The following is a 25,504-nucleotide window of genomic DNA, read 5'->3' as shown; positions in this document are numbered from 1 at the left end:
GATCAGTTATATAAATCTTTCTAGCTTACAGTATGTAATATTGAATACTACCATTTTAGGGTCACTTTTACTTTTTATTTATTAATATTTCTCAACATATTACTATAATAGTAACTTGATCAAAATTATGGAATAACACAGATGGATCTATGAAAGTGAATACTGTGACCGAAGAAATCAATAATATATAATTAAACCGTAACATCTGGTCTCAAAATAATGCATAATAGTTTACAAATGTGAAAGAAATAATACAATTTTACCAGCATATTTACAGAAGTATGGTGATTTTTTAAATGTTAAAATAGCTCTGCGTCCCTCCTATGAGATGTCGATTGCAGAAATGGCCCCAAGCCTTTTTGAGTTTGAGATCCCTGCATTACAGCCTTTATTACTGACTGACATTCAGGGTGTACTTATTAAGGTGAGCCTAAAAGTCTTCATATATTTATGCCTTTTTTTATATTAAATATGATATAGTTTCATAGGAGGAGGTTTCATACTTGGCAAAATAATTTTTTTAAAAGTTTTTGGGACAGATGTCCATTGTGGACATTTTTCCTGAGGCTTTTTAGTATGCATACCGCCCCCCACACATTTATACCGTATCGACCGAAATTAAAAAGTATATCATGATAAAAATGTTGGCCATATTGTCCAGCCCTGTCATTGGTGAAACATTGTTCATAATGTTAATGTAAACTAGGACAAGAGCAGTTGGTTAACAGAATTTAAGAAATTGGATACATGTCAAAATCATTAGGCCTTGCGGCCTAAATGTAGCTTTAATATTTAATGCCACCAAAAACCAATGTGTAAGATATTCTTAGGTCGATATTGAGTGCTGTCTGACAAGACCTTAAGCAGCTCCTGCCCTAGATGAAGGTCTGTTTCTCACCACTGATCTTGCCAAAGGCCCCTGTTGCTTGTAGATGATTGAGTCAAGTTATTTTTATCACTGTCTAAATTATTTTTTTAAGTGTCAGTCAGTCAGCAGCGATAATTATTAAAGCTTATAAATGATATATTTGAACTAATTCAGATCTCTTTAAGGTGTTTTAGAAGAATATGCAGTAAACATGGCTTCAGGCCTCTTATATTAAACATTTTGGGTTGTTTTCCTGGACAGGTTGTTAAACAATAAGCTACACTGCAAAAAAATAAGTCTAGTTTTTAGATAAAAAATATGAATTTAGCTTAAACAAGCAAAAAATCTGCCAGTGGCGTTAGAACATTTTTCTTGATTTTTTTAAATTAAGTGTTAAAGAAGTCTTGACTGGGGTAAGTATAAATGTAATATAAATGTCCCTAACACTTTATCTATTATATCTGATTTGGTTTGTTAAACAAATGGCAATGAAAGCAGTAATAAATGCACTTTTATGTTGAGAGCCCAGATATAACAATGCAGACAAAAATACCCACGCATTCACAATTTCTGGTAGGGTTTGGAGAAAAACGCGTCTTGTTGTATTATGATAAAAGTGTATTTTAGGGGAAATACTTTACTCAATTTAAAGTCCCTCTAAAGTCAGACCATTTATTAAAAATGGCTTAATATAAAATTCCCCAAATGCTGTTTTTCCACTATATTAAATGGCTTTGCAATGTATTGTGTTACACTTTCAGTTAAGAAGCGCCATCTGATACGTCTCATTTATACAGGCGCTGCTGCAGCTCCCCCTTGTGTTTTTTAGAGAGCTATGCAATCATTGTGGTGATCTGAAATCATTGCGATGAGGTCAAATAATCGCAATGAGACGATTATTTAATAATTGTGACAACCCTACTTTCTTTCTTAGTGTTTTTGTCTTGTTTTCAGTACAAATATCTAAAAATTCTTCAATCAAGATGTATTTTTGATGAGCAAAATTATCCAAGAAAATAAGTCTAGTTTTTAGATAAAAAAAAGTGAAGCAAAAAAATCCGCCAGATGGGGTTAGAACGTTTTCTTGATTTTTTTAAAGTGTTAAAGAAAAAAGTTCAATATTTTTTTCTAACCCCATTGGTTTTAAGAAAAAAATAAATCACTTATATTTTATGTTTTTGCCTAAACACTAGATTTATTTTCTTAGGTCATTTGGCTCATCAAGAAAATGCATCTTAATTAAAGAATTTTTAAATATTTGTACTGCAAACAAGACAAAAAATACTTAGAAAGTCATTTTTTTGTATTTAAGACTATATTTATGGATTCTTTTAAAGTGCAAGGCAGCGACATGGCACTAAAATGGCTGCTTGTGTGTTAATAAACCAAAGCTTTTCGGGCCATTTGTGATGGTCCATTAGACACAGGATGATGCAGTACATTACACTGATCAGGAACATTGCTTTTTCTATGTAAGAGACATTTTGGAGGCTGTCGAAAATCTGTCACTTTAAATTAAATCTGCATTTCCTAAACAGAACATAAGCAAATACAAAACAGCATTTTACTACATATTAAAATGTTAAAACTGTCTATAACAAAGACCAAATCTCAATTCACCATGCAAGTATTACACAGACAGTTATGTATTGATCTATATGTGCAGTATACATTATTTACCAGGGGTCTCCAACCTTTTTGTGAGCAAGGGCTACCACAATGGATAAAACAATCTGGAGGGCTACTTTTTGATAGCGTCTACTCAAGTTTATTTTATTTTACTTGTTGATATGTTAACATACATAAAAGAAGCCAAGCCAATATAAAAATATAATAAATAAATATTAAAATTAAGGCTATTAATAGAATATGCTTTGGCAGGCAACTCACAGACTCTGTGCAGGCAACCAGGTGCCCGCAGGCACCACGTTGGAGACCACTGGTATATACAATAACAGTATTTGGCTGGTGTCAGTAGACAATGTTGATGGCGCTTTGAGAGTTCATGATGAAAAACGATATACAGTTGTTACAGATAATGCAGATTGATTTGAGAAAGGAAGTCTAAAGTTAATTCTGGCATTTTATTATATCATATGATTACTCAGGAGGGTTATTCCCCACAACCACAATTAAGTTAACCTCCAGAGCTCAGTTATTTCCAATAGGAAAGCACATTTCCTTTGACCCAGCTAGAATAAATTTCCAATAGACTGAAGCCATTGACATTCATTGGGGCCATTAGTGTGAGTAAAAGCTCCAGCACCTGCACCACATCACATACGGAGACAGGCGGGTGGATCAAGGCCAAACTGAGCTCTCAAGAAGTGATACAGGAGTTATCATGGGATAGTGAGACTATTTGTGGGTGCTGGAGGTGACCTGAAGAACATTTTTAAGAAACTGCTAGAAGAGAGGAAATGTTGTGTACGTAATGCTGGAGACAGACCTAGATTAAGTCAGCACCAATACTGTATGAAATGCTTTGCATTTATGTAATCTGTTTGGCCCAGTGTAACTATTAACTGCTTTTTTGTCGGAAAGTTGGGAAATTTTATATCAAGCTATTTTTTATAAATGGTCTGACGTCCTGACTTCAGAGGGACTTTAAATTGATTAAAGTGTCTACCCTAAAATACCCTTTTATCATATTACAAAAAATACGTGTTTTTCTCCGAACCCTACCAGAAATTGTTATTGCGTGGGTATTTTTGCCTGCATTGTTACATCTGGGCTCTCAACCTAAAAGTGCATTTATAACCGCTTTTATTGCCATTTGTTTAACAAACCAAAACAGATATAATAGATAAAGTGCCAGGGACATTTATATTACATTTACCTTAGGCCATACTTACCCCAGTCAATACTTTAAGTGCTCTCTCTTTGTGAAACTGTTGTAATTATTTTCTTAATTAAACCCATTTTAGCTCAATATTTTCCTGCCTTTGGGCTCTGGGAGTTATAAAAGAAAATGGCACATTGATGTTCCAATTGGGTAATAACAGCAGCAGTGATTACAGCACATATCAGCAGAGATGATGAAACTGAACGAGGACACATCGAAATAACCTCTCCAAAGCTGTCCCATGTATTTAAGACGAGATAAAAGAAATATATGTCTTACACGAAAGGGCTTTATGTACTGCAGGTGACTAGGCAAAAATTAGAGCCCGACCGATATGCATTTTTTTGGGCCGATGCCGATACAGATATTACAGAGTAAAAAAAGACCGATAACGATATATCGGCCGATATTCATTATGTGCATATTATAGTACAGTAAACATATACTACAGTATATTATACTACTACAGTACTGTACATAGAATACACTATATACATTAACAGAATATACTATATATGAATACTTTTTGCAATGATCACTCTATGATCACACCACAAATGTGGTGATCAAACACTTAAAATGACGTGACAAAGATATGTAATATAGGCAGGTGTGTTTTACAAGTTAACAATAAACTTTATTATCCAAAATGATTCTGATATAAGTGCACAAAACAGTAAATTTGACTTATTATAAATAACTTTAAAACACAAACAAAACAAAATACATATAACTTAAACCATTGTCAGTTTTAATGAGAATAATGTTATATAGGGCTTATTTTAAAAAATGGAAACTTATAAAGTCATTGTTTATTAGCTTTAGAGTAAGTTATGGACTTCACAAATTAATTAAAAACTTACCGTTAAGACGACAATGCTTGAATTACTGACAACATACTGATGTAGGCTAATGTTTAATGTACTGCACAACTTTTTTATAACACGAACCCACAGTGTTCTGCCGGGACTTTAAACTTTCATAAAACTAAAGCGTCTGCTCTCCGCCTCTTTTATTTAAGAAAGGGTGTAAAGTTGCGCGAGCTTATTTAATCAATTGCTTTGAAATGAGCATGTAACAGCACAAGCAGCTGTACTCCCACAGACTGCGCGTCAGTTTAAGCGCGTCCTTTCTCCGCCTCGCGTCATTTCTTCCGCTTGCGTTTGAAACAACTCGCAAGTGGACAAAAAAGACTGATTAAAACCACCAAATGTAAACAGGAATGTGTCTCTCTCGTCCACTTATAATCCAATCGACCAAAGCGCGCCTTAATACCAGGTGTAAAATGTTTTGAAGAAACCGCGTGACTGCCGCGGCCGCCATCTGAACTGAGAGACTGACTAAAGTGAAGGGGGTGGGGGATTGGCTGATGTCACTACAGTGAGTGACCTGAGTCGCCATTAGCAACCAATAGGGCGCACTCTGCTGGACAAACAAGTACTTACATCTTTCAAAAGCATTTAATGTGTTCTGTAAGGAACGTTCATATCGGCTTCATATCTGCGGCTAATACGCCGATACAGATATATCTGCGACATGCTCATATCGGCCGATAAAATCGGCAAAACGATAAATCGGTCGGGCTCTAGCAAAAATGTAATCTCCTTTATTAAACAATGTGCTACTGTATGTTAAAATATTGTAACATAATTAAATAGACAATTAATTGCAAAAAAATAGATTGCACTGGGTCACTTCAAGCACTTCATTCAAACAAGGCATTCATAAGCAGTTTAAACCCCCACCTGGTGATACTGGATCTTTCATATCTTTCCAGTAGTTTATCAAATAATAATCATGTAGTTGAATACTGATTTAGCAACCCTTTATTTTCCAGGATGGCTCCAGGCGATGCAAGGAGAGGAAGAAGACTGTGTCGTTCAGTAGCATGCCAACAAAGAAGATCAGCAGTGCAAGCGACTGCATTAATTCAATGGTAGACGGCTCGGAACTGAGGAAAGTTCGCTCCAATTCCAGAGTCTACCATCGCTACTTCATGCTAGATGCCGATATGCAGTCTCTGCGGTGGGAGCCGTCAAAAAAAGAATCAGACAAGGCCAAGATTGACGTCAAATCCATCAGAGAGGTACGAACCGGCAAGAACACAGAGACCTTCAGGACCAACGGAATTTCAGATCAGATTTCCGAGGATTGCGCGTTTTCCATCATCTATGGGGAAAACTACGAATCGCTTGATTTGGTGGCAAATTCGGCTGATGTAGCTAATATATGGGTGACTGGACTCAGGTACCTCATGTCGTATGGCAAACACACTCTAAACATGATTCAGAGTAGCCAGGACAACATGCGCTCCTCCTGGCTGGGAGAACTCTTTGACGAAGCATGTGCGAATGGCGGAAAAAGCATCAGTCTTTGTTCGGCCGTACAGATGATCAAGAAGTTAAGTCCTGGAGTTAAAAATGTCAAGATAGAGCTCAAGTTCAAGGAGTTGCACAAAGCGAAAGAAAAAATGGGTAGCAAAGTGACTAAGGAAGAGTTCATCGAAGTCTTTCATGATCTTTGCACAAGACCAGAAATTTATTTTTTGCTAGTCCAGTTCTCCAGCAACAAGGAATTTCTTGATGCTAAAGACTTGATGATCTTCTTGGAGGCCGAACAGGGTATGGCCAAAGTGAGTGAGGACATCAGCATAGAAGTAATTCAAAAGTATGAACCCTCAAAAGAGGGGCAGCTGAAAAGATGGCTCTCACTGGATGGATTTACCAATTACCTCATGTCACCAGACTGCCACATTTTTGATCCTGAACATAAAACAGTATGCCAAGAGATGAATCAACCTCTGTCTCACTATTACATCAACTCCTCCCATAACACCTACCTGATAGAGGACCAATTCAAGGGTCCATCAGACGTAACAGGGTACATCCGGGCCCTCAAGATGGGCTGCAGAAGTGTGGAGCTTGACGTTTGGGATGGGCCCGATAACGAACCGGTCATTTACACTGGCCACACGATGACCTCACAGATCGTTTTCCGAAACGTCATTGACATCATCAACAAATATGCCTTTGTGGCATCAGAATTTCCCTTAATACTGTGCTTGGAGAACCACTGTTCGTTAATGCAACAGAAGGTCATGTTTCAGCACCTGAAAAAAATACTCGGGGACAAAATTCACTTGGACTCTCCCAACCTTGACGACAGCTACCTTCCATCCCCCTCTGAATTAAAGGGTAAGATTCTTTTGAAGGGCAAAAAACTAGCGAGCAACTTCATTGGGACAGAAGGTGAAGTGACCGATGAAGACGAGGGGGCTGAAATGGCTCAGCGGGTGAACAGCGAACAAGGAGGAGAACAGCAGACGGTTGCTCAACCCAAAAAGTTTCAGCTCTCCAAGGACTTATCTGACTTGGTAACCTTGTGTAAATCTGTTCGATTTAAGGATTTTGTGTCAGCTTTCCAGAATCAGAAACACTGGGAGCTGTGCTCCTTCAATGAGGTCTTTGCCAGTAAATGTGCTACCGACCACCCTGGAGACTTCGTTAACTACAATAAGAAATTTCTGGCAAGGGTTTATCCCAGTCCGATGAGAATCGATTCTAGCAACATGAACCCACAGGACTTTTGGAAATGCGGCTGTCAGATCGTAGCAATGAACTATCAAACACCCGGGCTCATGATGGACCTTAACATTGGCTGGTTCAGGCAAAACGGGAACTGCGGTTACGTTCTACGTCCATCTATCATGAGGGAGCAGGTGTCTTATTTCAGTGCCAATACTAAAGACTCGGTTCCAGGAGTATCTCCACAACTCCTTCACATAAAGATTATCAGTGGGCAAAATTTCCCCAAACCCAAGGGCTCGGGGTCCAAAGGCGATGTCGTAGACCCTTACGTTTACATTGAAATTCACGGCATCCCTGCTGACTGTGCTGAGCAAAGGACTAAAACTGTCCATCAGAACGAAGACAATCCCATTTTTGATGAGAGTTTTGAGTTTCAAATTAACCTTCCAGAATTGGCAATGGTGCGATTTGTTGTCTTGGATGACGACTACATCGGGGATGAGTTTATCGGTCAGTACACCATTCCATTCGAGTGCATTCAGCCAGGTTATCGCCACGTTCCCCTACAGTCTCTTACAGGTGACGTACTTCCACATGCCTGGCTCTTTGTCCATGTCGCCATTACCAACCGGCGCGGTGGGGGTAAACCTCACAAAAGGGGGCTTTCTGTCCGCAAAGGTAAACGGGGTCGGGAATATGCCACCATGAGGATACTTTTCATCAAAGCTCTGGATGAAGTCTTTAAAACTGCTGCACAGCCACTACGGGAAGCCACCGATCTGAGAGAGAACATGCAGGTGAGACAACATTTATTTTGAGTATTATTCTGTATTATATCGGTTTCTAATGCCAAGAATATCATATGGACTGCAGGTTTCAGTTATTCCAGTAAATGCAGATCTTAATATTAGAGACTCCCTATTTTGAAATTAAATCAAGGCCTTATTTTGCTTTGGGATTTTGTTTTTGTTTTTTTAATAGCGTGAGAATGTTTTCTCCAATGATAAAGGCATCAGCAAGTTCAGCCTGAAGGGGGAACACAGATATTACCGAAAGTTTGTCTTGAGAAGCCCAGGAGCATTTGACAAGTGAAGCCTTCTTGCCTAGATTAACAAAACCCAGGACTTCTGATTAAAATCAGTTGAGGTTTCTTGACGTTGTGAAACTGGTTAAACTCGCACAAAACACTTCAAATATCAGCTGTAGACTGATAATGTCCCTGATTTAGCCATGAGAGCTAAACTAACAGTATATTTATAAATAGGCTACAGGTAGAAGACCAGCCAAATTCTTTTTAATATTTGATGTGGAAAATCAGTTACATAACACAGGATGAGCTTCTCCTCAGTCACGTGACGGTTATTAAGAACAAGAGATTAGACCGTCTCATGGATAAATGGATATTGTTGCTTTTATAAGGAAGCACTGAGAAGACTTTTTTCAAGGCAGGGATTTAGATGGTTTTCTGAAGATTATTCTGCATTATGTTTCAGTTTCTGGGTCATGCGGGTTTTAGTCTTTACATTAAAATGGACAAGATTGACCTCTGACCATACTTCTAATTTAATTCCAACATTCCAAACATTGTCTCACTTTATCTTACCCAGACATGATTAGCATGATAAGATGCCAGCGAAAAAGCAATTTGTCTATGTAGGGTCGTTCCGAATACCATTTTTTGAGCTTCGAAGCTCTAGTAGAAATCAAGTCGAATATTCGAAGCTTTGGAAGGAGGGGCTGAACATATTTTTCTCTTTAATTAAGGCAGGAATCTCTGTGTGTATGTGTGTGTGTGTGTCTGTCTGTCTGTCTGTCTGTCTACAGTTTTATTATCTGTCGGATGTGTTGCTGCGGACCCAAGGGAGTGCAGTGCCTTTTTTTTCGTGCAATATGGACATGTGACACGTTTAGAATTAATAAACTTTAAAAATACTACAGAACAGCGCAAGCCGGAAGCAGCGTGCCTGTCACGCGTCCTGCGTGAACACCATTAGTGAAACAAAACACAAGAGCAATACTTTCAATAAGGTAGCTGAATATTTTTCTAACAAACAAACATTCCCGTATCAGAAATTAGCAGCACAGTAATTACTGACAATGTAAAGGGTAGGCTATTTAAATAAAACAACGAAAATAAATGAACGAATTTCAACAAAATGTAATAAAACGGTAGCATACTTTCAAATTAAAGTTTATTTATAACACTTACACCATCCAATATGTTTTATCATCAGTAGAACAATAAAGAAGATATTTTGCAGAAACCCCAGTGCCCTGTCATGCAAGTCAACCGATCCGCACACTTTAAGATATCCAATACAAAGTAATCCCCCATAACTCCGTGTGACATATTGATGTCTTGTGAATCAAATCAATCAGTTTTTGCAAGAAACTGAACGTTATTTACAACACTATTAGCGTGAATGCCAAAGCAGGAAGGGTGCCGTATGTTCGAGGCGATCTCCTCCACTGGTGGCGTTTGGTGGCTGTTGGCTATGGATGTTGGTCTCTCTGCGCCACCTATAGAGCTGGAGCGTGAAGCGCACTTCCTGCTTGGCAAAAGCTCTGCATTAACACTGTAAAATATTTATATATATATATTCGAATCTCAAAACTGAAAATCGAATGTCAACCCATGGAATGAATATTCGAATATTCTGGTCCAGCCCTATGTCTATGCAACATCAAAAAATCACAACCAATCAAGTGTGTGAATGTTGAAAACTTATATTATAATATTTTTCTAAATAAATACAAAATATAGATTAAAACAATTATTTTTCAAGGTTAAAAGATCAATGCATTTTTAACACAGAAATAATGATATTTGAATTTTTTTTTCTTAAAAGTAGTAATATTGATAGAAATATTTATAATGCAAAGCAGTGTTAACATTAAAGGGATAGTTCACCCAAAAATAAAAATGATGTCATTATTTATGAAGTTTATAACCAAACCGATCAGAAGCCCCATTGACATCAATAGGAAAAAGTATGCTAAAGAAGTCAATGCGGCTTCTGATTGGAACATCCCTCAAAATATCTTCCTTTGTGTTTATCAGAGCAAAAAATAATAATACAGGTTTGTAACAACAACATGAGAGTGAGTACTGTAAATGATGACAGAATTTTCATTTTTGGGTGATTTATCCCTTTAACATAACTTGTTTATCATTTTTATTTAAATATTTAATGACACAAACAACATTTTGAGTCAGAGTTATGAAAAACACTTTTTTTAACACTACAGTATTCCAGGGTTTCCCGCAGTACTTTGCAGTTCGGGCGGCCCGCCTACGCTGGGAGACCCTACCGCCTTAACTAGGTCGTCCAAAAAAATAAATAATTCGCTGCACAAAAGGCCGTCAAGTGCATCAATAGCGCAGACACACTTCACACCGCTAGTGGGCACGCGCGCCACACAGCCAAATGAGAGAAAGATGTGGTCCGTCACTGTCTGGAGGATAACTAGTAGCCAGTTGATAAAACATCTCAGAGAATAGTTGCTTTAATGTTGTTACCAAAATCATAATTTATAAGTCTATATATTAGGAATATTCAATACAATACTCTAGAGTTAATGGTTTTAAATGACCGAATAGAAGAGAACAAGGTCTCCTGCTTTAGCTTATGCTTTTATTTCAACATAAGCTGTTATGTTTTTTCTTAAAGCATTGTATACCACAGTTTATTTTAATAGCCCTTGTTTACATTGCATTCTTCCTGTGGAAACAGTTCAATGCTTTGATGGTTGTTATGCATGACAGTTATAATAAATACGGAGTAATTCAGCCTTATTAAATATTTCTATTGTTTGTTTTATAAACTCATTCAGAGATGCTTTCAAAAAAATGACGTTTCACCCACAATCACTGCTTTTGTAGTCACACAATCATACCTACTGAAACCACTTCCTGTTGCATTTCTTGTTCGTAGACGTTCACTACGAGGAAATCTGCACCTTGTTTCCTTGTTTTTTGTTTTTTTGTAACCTCCCAAAAACTAGGTCAATGACTAAGATTGAAATAATACAGTACCATTACACACTTTTCCACTATTATTGCGCTTTCTTTACTATTTCTGCAGTATGTTGTTTTTATGCTGTGCATATTATGCATCAGTATGCATTACATGCCTCGTATATTTTTTCCTGTATGTACAGCAAACATCAAAGCACACTACATTGCAATGCAGATTTACAGCATTTTGTTTTCAATTGTCTTTATGCATTGATAGTATCTTTACATAAAATTAGATTATAATGTACAATGGCCATATTTATTTTTTAAGTTTGATGTTGCATTAAACATTATGTTTAATAGCGTTTGAAGTGTGGTTGTACAATGCACACTCAACTTTGTCAGTAAACAATGTGTGTTGTGCACAATAAGCGGTGTTTAGTGTTAAAGATGGTATCACACATGCATGCTCACACAATGACCTACATGTCCCTTACAGAATGCCATCGTGCCATTTAAAGAGCTCTGCGGTCTGTCGGCGGTGGCCAATCTGAAGCAGTGTATTCTGGCCCTCTCCCCACGCCTCACTGGACCGGATAACAGCCCGGTTCTGCTGTTTAACCTCAAAGATCAGTACCCGACCGTGGAGGCACAGGGGGTGCTGCCGGAAGTGCTGAAGAAAGTCGTGACGGCTTATGAGATGGTGAGTACTGTAGATCACAACCATTCCTATAGTTAATGTAAACGGATCGCGTTGATACTGAAAAATCTAAATATTATTCATCAGTTTTTTTTATTTTACAACCCTGTTCATACAGTGAAGAATAATCTAGGTGATATTAAATAAGTGCACTTGAAGAAAAGCAGCAGTGTTTGAAGATGGGCTGCTGTTGTCCGCCTCCTGCGTTTCTGCTCTATAAATACACCCTTACAGTGCTACATCTGCCACCGAAGCTGCAATTTCTTCAGCCATTAGTAATGTAATCAGAGTGAATCTGTCAGCCGCTGCAGCTGTGTCGCCTGGGTCACCCTTACAACCAGGGTTCATTATAAAAATGTGAAAATATCTGAGAATCTTCTAATGAAAACATATTTTTAGTTCAATTACTTTGAAGTTTAAAATGTAGTTTAGGAACTCCGTAACAACTGAGCTAGTATAGTTTATCTGGTTTATCAACATTCTTGAAATGCCTCTGAGCATTTCCAGCATTATGGATGTGACGTCGATGTACTGTTTATGAAAGTATTTATTACCAATATATTAAATCATCTGTTTATATTTTCCTGATGATAGACTCAAGACATCAGAAAAGTATCAGTTTCAGCAGTAACAACATAAAGAAACGGCTTTCGTGGTCAACACGTAACTTCCGCTAAACTCCTCTAAGAATAAATAACAACAAAGTAATTTAAATGTAGTCTATTTATATAACAAGCAAAATAAACAACACGTAAATTACCTAGGAAACCACATTTTTTTCTATTTTCGAAGAGGTATTTGTTAGAGTTCAGTTTAGCAACTAGTCCGACCATTAAAAAAACTGAAACCGGAAATAAAATTCGGATCAGACGTGCGTCCGATAAAACGGTCTACACTAGGAGTGGGCAGTTTAACCAAAAATAAAAGCAATAACGGTAACGTATATTTTACGGTATATATGTTTTTCAGTTTATATTACTTTTGCAATATAAAAATTTGCAGAAATTTGCCACTCACTATAGCTTTTAACTAAATGCTTACCACAGTTTTAAAATATGGGCAAGTTAGTGTTAGTGTTAAAGTGAAAATGCCTAGAAGATAACAACAGATTAAATCTTGATATACAGAATCTTGTTTTTAAAGCCGTTATTAATTTTATAGACTATTGAGGCTATAGTATGCATGCATTTTATTTTGTATTTATGTATACAGTACATTAAAAAGAGGCAATATGTAAAATGAACAGGTATGAATATATGCACAAACCTAGGATAAATACCTGTAGGCTATATAAGAGCCGTATTTCCAGATATAGATATTATAAATATGACCGATTTGATGACCATGGTACACATACATTTTTTTAAATATGCTAATTTTCCAGCTCCCCTAGAGTTAAACAGTTGTTTTTAACTGTTTTGGAATCCATTCAGCCGATCTCTGGGTCTGGCGCTAGCACTTTTAGCATAGCTTAGCATAATCCATTGAATCTAATTATACCTTTAGCGTCATGCTAAAAAATAACCAAAGAGTTTTGATATTTTTCCCATTTAAAACTTGAATCTTCTATAGTTACATTGTGTACTAAGACTGACAGAAAATTAAAAGTTGTGATTTTCTAGGCCGATATGGTTAGAAACTATACTCTCATTCTGGCGTAATAATCAAGGACTTTGCTGCCGTACCATGGCTGCAGCAGGGGCAATGATATTACAGACTGCCCGAAAATAGTCCCTTGCTATTGAAAGCTACCAAGAGGACTATTTTCGGGCGCTGCGTAATATCATTGTGTATCATTGCTGGTAACGCCAGACACGGAGATCAGCTGAATGGATTCCAAAACGGTAAAAAATCTAATCTTTAACTCTAGGGGAACTGGAAAATTAGCATATTTAAAAAAAATGGAGTGTCCCTTAAAGGTCTTGATGCTGTTTACTTTCTATTAGGCCTTAACCGTTGCATCTCTTTCTCGTCTTTAGTGAAGTAAGATTTTTGTACTATGAGCAAACAGTGCATCAAACTACATCGCTCCAGCTACGCACGCGTCACTGATATAAAAGTTTTGAAAACTTTACAACTATTAGCATTATGTGCCAGAAATGCTTTCTTTAGTTGGCGACACCAAATAAATCTCCATCACACTCAGTCTAACATGCAGGAGAGCCGAGGTAGCCACACCCACTTATTTACATCCCGTGGAATACACAGAATAGAAAAAACGTCTGACATTTTATTTCACGGAAAGGAAAATATCATCAAAGCGCCCAGCCCTAATTTATTCTCATGTTTTCTATATTAATACACTTTTTCTTAAATACACTTGTTATGGATGTGACAAATAAGGACACGCGGGTAATTCTCACGAAAACTTGGTTTTAAAAATGTCAAGCATGAAAATGTAAAAATTTCTTAAATTTACTTTTTTCCCACCAGACATTGAAAAACAAAGTCTGGAGTAAATGGGAACATTAATTTAAACACTTTTACTTATCATTTAACACTTTTTGTAACATAATTAAAAATATTTGTCCTAAAAAATCTCATTACCGCAACAGTCAGAAAACATCAACACTGACATATTTTCAAAATGACATGACAAACCTGAAAGAACATAATTTGGAGATTCTGCACATGCATTTAAAATCAAAGTATTATGCTTCTATTAATTAAATTAACATTTAATAAGCATCTGTTGCGGTAATGATAATCAAAATGTCGTGTAAGCATTCTGACAAGACAATATTTCATATTAACTGTAAAAAAATGATCTTACCTGGTAGCCATCTTGAAGTAACTGGTCCATGTGCTTGGTCACTCAAAATCAAACTTGATTAAAATTCTGTAAGTGTGCTTAAACTGTTCTCAAAAAGTGTTGCAGAGGATAAGAACATCAGGCATGGACACATCATTTTCCTAATTTTTCTTCATTATTATTAAACATGAATATTCAGTAAATATTTTTTCTGTCATCTAAAGTAGTCTAGCAAAACATCCATTTATTTTTTTTCTAAATATTTTTGTGGTAATTTGATTAAATTACAACATAACGCATGTTCAAACACAGCCGGACACATTGCAGTAATGAGAATTTCAGCAGAAAATGAGATAAAATTGACAAATTATAAATTCTTATGTTGAAATCACACATTGTGCAAGGTAGAACACAGCATTGTGTTAATTCTGATGCTTTTCAATATTACTATATTACACATTTTATAGCTAAAATCATTAGTGCCGTGGTGTTTCAATGGTTTCGTGAGAATCACCCATTTACTGATGATGTGTCTCCGTATCACTACTTTAAAAATTTCCCATAGCACAAAATCAGAGACATCTCCTTTAACACTTATTTCGATAAACTCTGTCAAGTAATCGGAAATATGCTTGCAAAATTTTACATCTGAAAGGAGGCAAATCTTTATTTATAAACTTGAATCGGCCCAACCGTTTAATAGTTTTGTTAGTTGTACTGTATTGTAGTTTAATAAAAATAGATTGACATTAATGAATTGTCAATGATAAATTGTCAAATATTGTGTCTAACATCAAGTTACAGTACTTCAAAGGGATCGTCGCTACAAAATTTCTAAGTGTCAGCTAAACAATAAAATGAATACAACAGATTTTAACATACATTGAAGAAAATGTGAGTAATGCTGGCCTGTGAAGGATTCACAATCACATGTGAAGTTACCATGACATTGCTATGTGGTTGGTGAGAGGTGGTTAGTTGCTATGCATTTGCTTTGGTGTTCTGAGAGGTTGCTAGGCTGTTGAGAGCCAAGATGGTTACCTATTAGTTAAGTCAAAAGAGCCCACCCCCCAATCGTAGACATTGTGGTTTCTAGATCACGCTCAGGTCGCTTTATTGCACGTAAATGTAAGGGATTTCTGTAAAAATGGCAGTAACAGCAAGCCACACAGTCTGATCGATCATTCACATCCGTATCGCGTGTGTCTGTAATGTAAATGGACAAGTTTGTGCAAAGATTTAACATTTTTTTTTGCCACTGATGGCGTGGCTCTCACAGTTGAATAGTGTGAAGAGACAGTCGACCATCATGAAGTGTTTTTCTGACTTTCTGAAGCATTGCCAGCGCTATGATTGATTTGTGCAAGGCAAAGGTGCTGGAGCGAAAGCAAGGCACCCGCTTTCTCTTTCTTTTCTTCACTGACATGGAAAGATAATCTGGTGCTGGTATGTGACCTTGTCCCGCTCTGAGCCGCTATAGGGATGTACAATTAAATTGAACAAACCTGAGAGACAAGCAAACCTGACCGCATTTAATTAAAAGCATTGTTTCTTGTCACAGGAGCAAGTCATTGCGCAGACAAGACATTAAAATCCCCTGAATCACTGATGCCACAAAGATATTGTGATTGTTTTTCACACTACTGTGTTGCAAATATATGTACATATCTATAAATATCTATAATATACAGTAATCACTACATAATCCACTTCTTTTGACCTTTTAAGTGGGTTTGTTTTTTTTGATTTTTTTGATTTGACTCTTCTCTCGAACTCCATATGTAAACTCTTCCCGGAGGCCTTTGTTTTCATGATACGAGCCAACAATTAAAGAGACTGAAAGGTTAAGATAAGCATATGCATGTGCTGTGTCCCTCCACAACAACTCATCTCATTGTAATGAAGGCAACTGCACTGGTAACAAGCCCTTAATAGATCATCCCAAAATAAAAATTAGCCCATATTTTACTCACCTTTAAATAATCCTAGATGTATGACTTTCTTTTTCAGTCATAAACTTAAATTGTGTTCGACTGAAAGTCATATACACCTACATGTAGGATTACTTGAGGGTGAATGAAATATGGGCTCATTTTTATTTGCTGACCAATTTTTTCTTTGGCAGTTTTGATGGGATGGACTATGGATTTGTGTTGTGGTTGATTTTTGTCCGGCTGTCTGTCTCTATTAGTTTTAATGAAATCTAAGAGTCATCTCACCTCATTAACCGGGTGCAGGACTACCACAAAAGAGCATCTATTATATAATCTGTTCCACTTTCTGTCCTGCGATGACTTTCATCATTAAATGAGCCGTGCACATTTAACCATCCTGAATTTCCTCATCTGTAACGCAGAGCTGAACAATATGGATCTTTCTCTGCTGACTGTCAGGCCTAAAATGAAGCAGTTTGGCATTTTTTTAAGCAATACTCCAGATAAATATCAAAATTACATCATGATTTACTCACCCTCATGCAATCCGGGATACATATGTCCATCATCTTTCAGATCAATACATTTGGAGTTATTTTAATAAATGTCCTTGATCTTTCAAGCTATATAATGGTAGAAAACAGGGATTAGGGAACAACTTTTGACTTTGAAGCCTAAAAACTGCATCAATCCTTTAAAGAAGTAATCCACATGGCTCCAAGTAGTTGATAATCATTGTGATTTTGTAAGAAAAATATCCACTTTATAAACTATAATAACTAGCTTCCGGTAACGCACGTTTCACGAGAGAGGCGCTGCACTGATTCATGAGAGAGGTGAAGCATTGCCAGCGATATGATTGATATGTGCAAGGCGAAGGTGCGAGGTGTGAGAGGCGCTGCTCTGATTCGCGAGAGGGACACTGCGCTGAATCGCGAGAGGGCCGCTGCGCTGATTCGCGAGAGAGGCGCTGCGCTGATTCATGAGAGAGGTGAAGCATTGCCAGCGATATGATTGATTTGTGAAAGGCGAAGGTGCGAGGTGTGAGAGGCGCTGCTCTGATTCGCGAGAGTGCTGCTGCGCTGATTCGCGAGAGGGCCGCTGCGCTGATTCGCAAGAGGGCCACTGCGCTGATTCGCGAGAGGGCCGCTGCTCTGAATCGTGAGAGAGGCGCTGCGCTGATTCGCGAGAGAGCCGCTGCGCTGATTCACGAGAGCGCAGCTGCGCTTATACACTAGAGCGCCGTTGCTTTGATTCGCGAGAGGGTCGCTGCGCTGATTCGCGAGAGGGCCGCTGCGCTGATTCGCGAGAGAGGCGCTGCGCTGATTCGCGAGAGAGAGGGGCTGCGCTGAATCGCGAGAGAGGCGCTGCGCTGATTCGCGAGAGAGGCGCTGCGCTGATTCGCGAGAGAGCCGCTGCGCTGATTCGCGAGAGAGGCGCTGCGCTGATTCGCGAGAGAGGCGCTGCGCTGAATTGCGAGAGTGCCCATGCGCTGATTGACGAGAGCGCAGCTGCGCTTATTCACGAGAGCGCCATTGCGCTGATTCGCGAGAGAGCCGCTGCGCTGAATCGCGAGAGAGCCGCTGCGCTGAATCGCGAGAGAGCCGCTGCGCTGAATCGCGAGAGAGCCGCTGCGCTGATTCGCGAGAGAGCCGCTGCGCTGATTCCCGAGAGCGCCCTTGCGCTGATTCGCGAGAGGGCCCCTGCGCTGATTCCCGAGAGCGCCCTTGCGCTGATTCGCGAGAGGGCCACTGCGCTGATTCGCGAGAGAGCCGCTGCGCTGAATCGCGAGAGAGGCGCTGCGCTGAATCGTGAGAGAGGCGCTGCGCTGATTCGCGAGAGGGCCGCTGCGCTGATTCCCGAGAGCGCCCTTGCGCTGATTCGCGAGAGAGCCGCTGCGCTGATTCGCGAGAGAGGCGCTGCGCTGATTCGCGAGAGAGAGGGGCTGCACTGAATCGCGAGAGAGGCGCTGCGCTGATTCGCGAGAGAGGTGCTGCGCTGATTTGCGAGAGAGCCGCTGCGCTGATTCGCGAGAGAGGCGCTGCGCTGAATTGCGAGAGTGCCCATGCGCTGATTGACGAGAGCGCAGCTGCGCTTATTCACGAGAGCGCCATTGCGGTGAATCGCGAGAGAGCCACTGCGCTGAATCGCGAGAGAGCCGCTGCGCTGATTCGCGAGAGAGCCGCTGCACTGATTCCCGAGAGCGCCCTTGCGCTGATTCGCGAGAGGGCCACTGCGCTGATTCGCGAGAGAGCCGCTGCGCTGATTCGCGAGAGAGCCGCTGCGCTGAATCGCGAGAGAGGCGCTGCGCTGATTCGCGAGAGGGCCGCTGCGCTGATTCCCGAGAGCGCCCTTGCGCTGATTCGCGAGAGAGCGCTGCGCTGATTCGCGAGAGAGCCGCTGCGCTGATTCGCGAGAGAGGCGCTGCGCTGAATTGCGAGAGTGCCCATGCGCTGATTGACGAGAGCGCAGCTGCGCTTATTCACGAGAGCGCCATTGCGCTGATTCGCGAGAGAGCCGCTGCGCTGAATCGCGAGAGAGCCGCTGCGCTGAATCGCGAGAGAGCCGCTGCGCTGAATCGCGAGAGAGCCGCTGCGCTGATTTGTGAGAGAGCCGCTGCGCTGATTCGTGTGATTGTAACGTACCCATGGCAACCAACGCTAACTATGCTAAAACATGAAATGTGTCAGTCCAAGATGGCTTCGTTACTGGAAGGTAGTTATTATAGTTAATATAGTTTTAATTTTTTTTCTTACAAAATTGGACCGATTACTTTATTAACCCCTTGGAGCCATGTGGATCACCTCTGTAAAGGACAGATGCACTTTTTTAGGGTATAAAGTCTAAAGCTCGGCTGGAATTTCTCTTTAAGAAATTACATTTTATGCATGTCAAATAACTTTAATTTGATTATATTGTATAATTTGTTGTTATAGTGATATGTTTTGTATTGGGTAATGTCAATAAGTTCAAAGCTGTCATCATGATATTACATAAAGTAAAACAGTTCTTTATTACATATCCTTTTTTTCCTATGTTCTCAGATGATCCAAACCAGTCGGACGCTGCTGGAAAACTCGGACAGCATTTACGATAAAATACTGCAGGTCCAGAAAGCAGGTAAGAAAAACTGCATGAGTAAGAAAAACACTGCTCCAGCAGAGAGATGTTTCTTAGAACAAAGTCGATCGACTGACCCCTTCGATCACCTGAAATAGAGCATAGAAAACACGAGTGTGCTTGTATTAAATAGCCTCATAGATAAAAAAAAACAAATGATGCTGTTTTTATAGACGACTGATTACACAAGCTTTATTTTACCTGTGTGATGTTCTGTTTTTTAAACAGCATTCAAGTAGGGTTTTGACTTTTAATGGTGTCAGTGGCTCTCGGGGTCTGTGAGCTCATTAGCAGGGCACTAAAACACCTTCGGCCTATCAAAGCTCTAGAATCAATACTGATTAATTCACGACGCTGTTGCTGAAGATCGGCCTCAATTGTATTCGCTCCGAAATGAAAGGGAAGCATGAATGCAGGAAACAAGCGGCGTCTTTTATCAACCATTTGTGTTGTTTTAACGTCCATATGTGTACCCCTTTGAAATTGCATTGATTTTTTTGGTACACAGTGTAGTATGAAGCTTCGTGGTCTTGTTTTGAGACCACTTCTAGTCAAATCAAATCAGGACAACTAGTCAAAATTTTATCTAGACCTGGTTCGGTTCTTTAAAGTGGCTAATGAGAACATTATGTGGTGTATTTGGTGTAATGCAATGTGTTTACGTGGTTTAAGTAAAAAAAATGACATTATTATTGCTCCCCATGCCCTGCCTTTCTGAAACTCGTCGATTTTTACAAAGCATCAAGCGTGTGACGGAAATGTTACGCCCATATTTGGAATATCAGCTCCCAAACACAGCATCTTATTGACATGGCCGTGGCAACAATACTACAGCGAGTTAAAAGTTGCGCCTTCTGTCTTTGCGTATACATTTAAGCGGTGTTACACGGTCTCACACAGTGACTTATATGTGGGGGTGTGTTTGAAGGAGGCGTTTTAGGAAGGCCTGGAGGAGCCTTGACTTTAGGACTTTTTCTTTGGGACTTTACGGATCTTCTATACGCAGCTTTTAACACTCCAAAAGAAAAACATGAAATCGCATCATATGACCCCTTTTAAAAACAATAATACATTACATTCCTACTGTTCATTGTCATTATTTTGTCATTTATCATATGTTCAGATGTGGTGATGTGGGGTGGAAACATTGATAACGATTATTTTCAGGGTTTTTGTTGCTAGGTGACAATGATTGGCAGCCGATCGATACGGAAGGCTGCCAGTGTTTTTCCTCATTGATCTCAGCTGATGAAATTGTGAAACGGTGGCTGTTAGAGTTCACTGTGTGTTTTCTCAGTAAACAATTATTACAGCCACGCCCGAAACAAACAACAGCAGACCATTAGTCACACCAGCATCGACTCATCCCCAGCATCATACCATATATATATTTGCTTTCCAATGTCATACGTGTCATTTTATGCTTTTCTTGTTTGATTTCATAAATAAGAAATTTGATATTGATGCACAGTACATTACATTACATTACATATATGCTTTTATCCAAAGCAACTTACAATGCATTCCAGGTTACATTTTTTGTGTAATCCCTGGCATTTGAACCCACAAACCCCCAATACCTTTGCAACTGCATAGCAACCACCGGGAACACTCCAGCATCCGCTTAGCAACCGTACAACCGCTCCGAACACCTTAGCAACATGCTAATATCCATTCAGGACCCCTTAACAACTCCATAGCAACCACTGGCAAACCCTAGCAACTGCATAACAATGCCTGGACTTAACATCGCTCCTTTTAGCACTTTTAGTGCAATTTAAAAGGGTGTGAGTAAACCACAAAGCCCTCATTGATTTCCACCCTCTGTGGCCACATCAAATATTAATCCTCTTTTGTCCCAGCACAAGCGCACAGAGAAACCGCTTCGTCTGATCTGAAGCAAACACTATACATCAATCTCACCAGTTTCTCGCCTTTCCTAAGCATCCAGTCACAGCCTGCCATATTTTTCTTTACTGTCTTCAACATTTTTCACATGAGGTGTGACAGATTGGAGGCAGAAAATGTGCTAATGGCTCATGGTCCGATGTTACACATGTGGGAATTTTATCTGGAGGTAGAGCTAATTGTTAATAAGGAAGGTGGGTCTATATGGAGCTGTCCCTGGTAAAATCTAACGGAAAACTACGGCATGCACAATCCTCACTAATCTATGAAAACTGGCCACTAATGGTGCTTTTCCATTGGATAGTAAGGCCCACTGTGTGCAGTACCTAGTACTTTTTTAGTACCACCTTGGTTGAGGTTTCAATACTAAAATGTGATGTGTAAAGCCCTGGCTATAGTCTGTTTTTATGCGTATGCACAGCCAAGTTCAATTGACTTATACATGTGCACGCGCATGCACATTGCGACAATTTGCAAAACTTCTCATGGCCTACATACTCATGTATGCACATGCACGCCAAAAATTCAGCAATTTTCTGATGATGAAAATTGCGTCATCGCGTGAACCCTCGCGTATGCATGAAACGGACTATACTTCGACCTTTACACTGCAGATCACTGATTGGTCAGATTTAATCGTCACTACCAGTGTCTTTGCTAAATGCAAGATTAGCTTACATCGTGCGTGTGTTGTCGAGCAAACTAAGTGATGTCATCATTTGCGCTTTGTTGTACCAGTTTCCAAACTCCTGTTTAGTGGTGAAAAACATCCACATGCAGAAAGTCAATAACACAATGTTGAGCGTTTGTTTGTATCGTGTTTACGAGGATGTCATGGCAGTAGAGGCTGTGCAATTAAAACGATAAGTCTATAATCCCGCCCACTTTGAAGCGGCACTAAACTGCAATAAAAAAGCAAACTTAGCCAAAGTAAAGAGAGCCGAGCTGCATCATACCACACAAAGAAAAGCAACACAAGACCTCCCATGTACTGATCTACAGTCAGAATAAATACCATACTGTCTTTACAGGACTCCAGGCCTTTCTGAGATAAATGCAATATTTGTTTCTGTAAATGTTTGTAAATATGTGGGTTGCTGCTAATAATCACAGCGATGATCTGTCTTAGCACAGAGAGGATGAGAGGACACGCTTAAGGAGTTGTAATATATCTGGCCATCTGTAAGCCTTTTCTTTTCATCAACCTGGATGCTGTCATGTTTGCTTCATGGGCCCTCAGTTCATTTTGGGTCAATCACATGAGCTATAAATCCTACAATAGATTCTTTTGTCAGCACAAAGCAAGAAAGCGTTATATAGGTACAACTATTATAGGTTCACCAGTATTTTAAGTATTTTTTGTGATTTAAATACTATAGATCTATTACAATATAACTCAATTTGGGACCACCAACATGAATAAAAAATATTATCATTTAGTTATGTAAAGTGGGTTGCATAGCGGACGAGAAGAGAAGCGTCGCGTCGCATGTAGGACAACTCAGAGGTATCATACACCGGATGTGATTTAAATCAGATAGCGTCTACTTCAAGATGCAAAATATACGTTAGCATCCATTGTAAATTGCTAACGATTTTGGACAAATATGATGTAAATTAATGTTAAACTATGTGAGTGGCACTCTGTGGCGCACTGGGCATATGAGCAATATAGTCCGTGTTTATATATGACTTTCAAAACATTTATTTTGTCAGAATACATCACTACAGATAATATCATGTAAGGCACCTTCATTCAACGCAATTTGCTCTTCAGATGAGAACAAAAGTTTGCATGAATCTTTTGCATTATATAAACCAGTCCCCCCAGAAAAACGCGATTATGCGATTGCATGATTCAACGCATAATCAGCCAAAGTCTGCATAGTTATGCAGGGGCGCATTTTTTCAAATACGCCGCACATAAATTACAGATATCCGTGCGCAAAATATGCAGGGCTTGCATGATTGCATAATCCCCACGTTTTCATAGCAAAAATCACATATATCTTAGCAGAAAGTTGAAAAATATTGCATTTACTTCACACAAGCGCAGTTTTTGCAAGTTCCCGCAGTTTTTGCAAGTTCCCGCCAGTTTTTGCAAGTTCCCGCCAATTTTTGCAATTTCATAGCATAAAATTGCATAAATATCTCGCATATTACATTGCATTAAAAAAAAAAAAACGTGCTGCAAGATCAAGGATTTTTGCCCGCAACAATCACAAAAACGGTTAAATGCATGTTGCTCTTGTCATTGACCACATTTGCATGGACCATCATAGCATCATTATAATGGTTATTTGGCAATATTGCAATTATACTTTACCTCATGTAAACACAATACTTTGATAAATATAACGTGATTAAGCTCATATTGCAAGTGCTGGCCATTTGTGCAAGTTTCTGCCATTTTTGCAAATTCACGCAATTTCATCGCATTAAATTGCATAAATATCCTGCATATTCCATTGCATAAAAAAAACGTGCTGCAAGATCAAGGATTTTTGCCCGCAACAATCACAAAGGACTGATAAACGGCTAAATGCATGTTGCTCTTGTCATTGACCACATTTGCATGCACCATCATAATATCATTACAATGGTATTTTGGCCATATTGCGATTATACTGTACCTCATGTAAACACAATACTTTGATAAATATAATGTGATTAAGCTCATAATTGCAGCAAGTAAAATTAATAATTAATACAGGTGGGGTACGCAGTATACGGCCATGTAAACACTTTAATTGGATCTATACCGCACTAACTGAACTGCTTAAGCGTGAATTCATTTTAAACTTGACATTAGGAAGTTTTCCCTGAACTCTGTCAACACGACTCGCTGTCAGCAATCTGACTTCATCCAGAAACAGCTAAAATAGCGTATAAAACCGTTACAGGCATATTTCTATCTACATCATGGCACAGAATTACATAAATACGTGTTTGTCATTTAAGATGATGTAAATTACATAGTGGACAGTATCATTTGTGCTCTGGTTTGGGCTATGTGTGAATAATAAACACAGAAGTGAAGAGGTATAGCTCCAGTCATGTAAACATCTTACTGCGATTAAGTCCTTAATCTGAATATGTAAACGTAGTCATTGAGGCTGACAGACTCAACACAAGCCTCTTTATTTTCCCATTTCCCATCCGACATGATTTAAAGGGTCACGAAGTGGCACGCAGGTGTCTCAGAAGCATGCTGCCTCCCCGCATGGGCGTTCAGGGGCTGTGGTTTTCTTTCATGCTGTCTGAACGTGCCACAGAGCATGCACTCACAGAGATGCTGCTCAGGAATCATGTGTGTGGAATGACAGCCGGGTTTTCCCGCCCTACCTACAGTATGTTGCTAGGCAACCCCTGCAATGAAGAGCAGTCGGAGTGCCACTGGCCGTCTTCATCGGCACGATCGCAAAACCAACAGCGCCTCTCCGTACTTACCGGCGTCAAATCCGAGGGGCTCACAGACACGAGGACCCTCTGCCGCTGAGGGTAACGGTGTGTAAAAATAATATCAAGAATGAATACGAATCATTTTGCGCTCTTCACGGTAATGCCTGTACCCTCTTGAGCATTGTTTCTGTATTTGTAAGAAGTCAAACGCTGTCTCTTTGGGCGTGTGTGCTGCCTCATTGGCCAGCGATCTGCATCTAGAGAGCTTTTGATGGTTAAATCGCTGATGTGCTGTTAGTGAGGTGCTGGTGGGGAGTAAAAAGGGTTTTACAGGGCCGCAGTGAGATCGTTCTGGCTGCTGAGTTTGCACATCTGTAAATGTATGAAAGGATTTTTTTCCCTGTTGCATTAAAAACAAGACGACGCCTTGAACTGAAAGCATGTTTATGGATGCATTAACTCCCATAGACTGTTAATGTGCATAATACAC

General features: G+C 39.4%; 1 protein-coding gene across 1 annotated transcript in view; it reads left to right on the top strand.

Moving 5' to 3' along the window:
• Window positions 1–25,504, top strand: part of plcl2 (phospholipase C like 2) — a 60,034-nt gene that overhangs the window by 21,607 nt on the left and 12,923 nt on the right. Inside the window, exons 2-4 of the mRNA XM_065298916.1 lie at window positions 5,551–8,037; window positions 11,698–11,901; window positions 19,629–19,704. Coding sequence (XP_065154988.1) covers window positions 5,551–8,037; window positions 11,698–11,901; window positions 19,629–19,704 — 2,767 coding nt within the window. The remainder of the gene's footprint in view (window positions 1–5,550; window positions 8,038–11,697; window positions 11,902–19,628; window positions 19,705–25,504) is intronic.

This window comes from Paramisgurnus dabryanus, chromosome 13 (genome assembly GCF_030506205.2).
Source record: "Paramisgurnus dabryanus chromosome 13, PD_genome_1.1, whole genome shotgun sequence".
NCBI classification, from domain to species: domain Eukaryota; kingdom Metazoa; phylum Chordata; class Actinopteri; order Cypriniformes; family Cobitidae; genus Paramisgurnus; species Paramisgurnus dabryanus.
The sequence above is the reverse complement of the archived record's forward strand: the minus strand, read 5'-3'. Positions and strand labels throughout refer to the sequence as shown.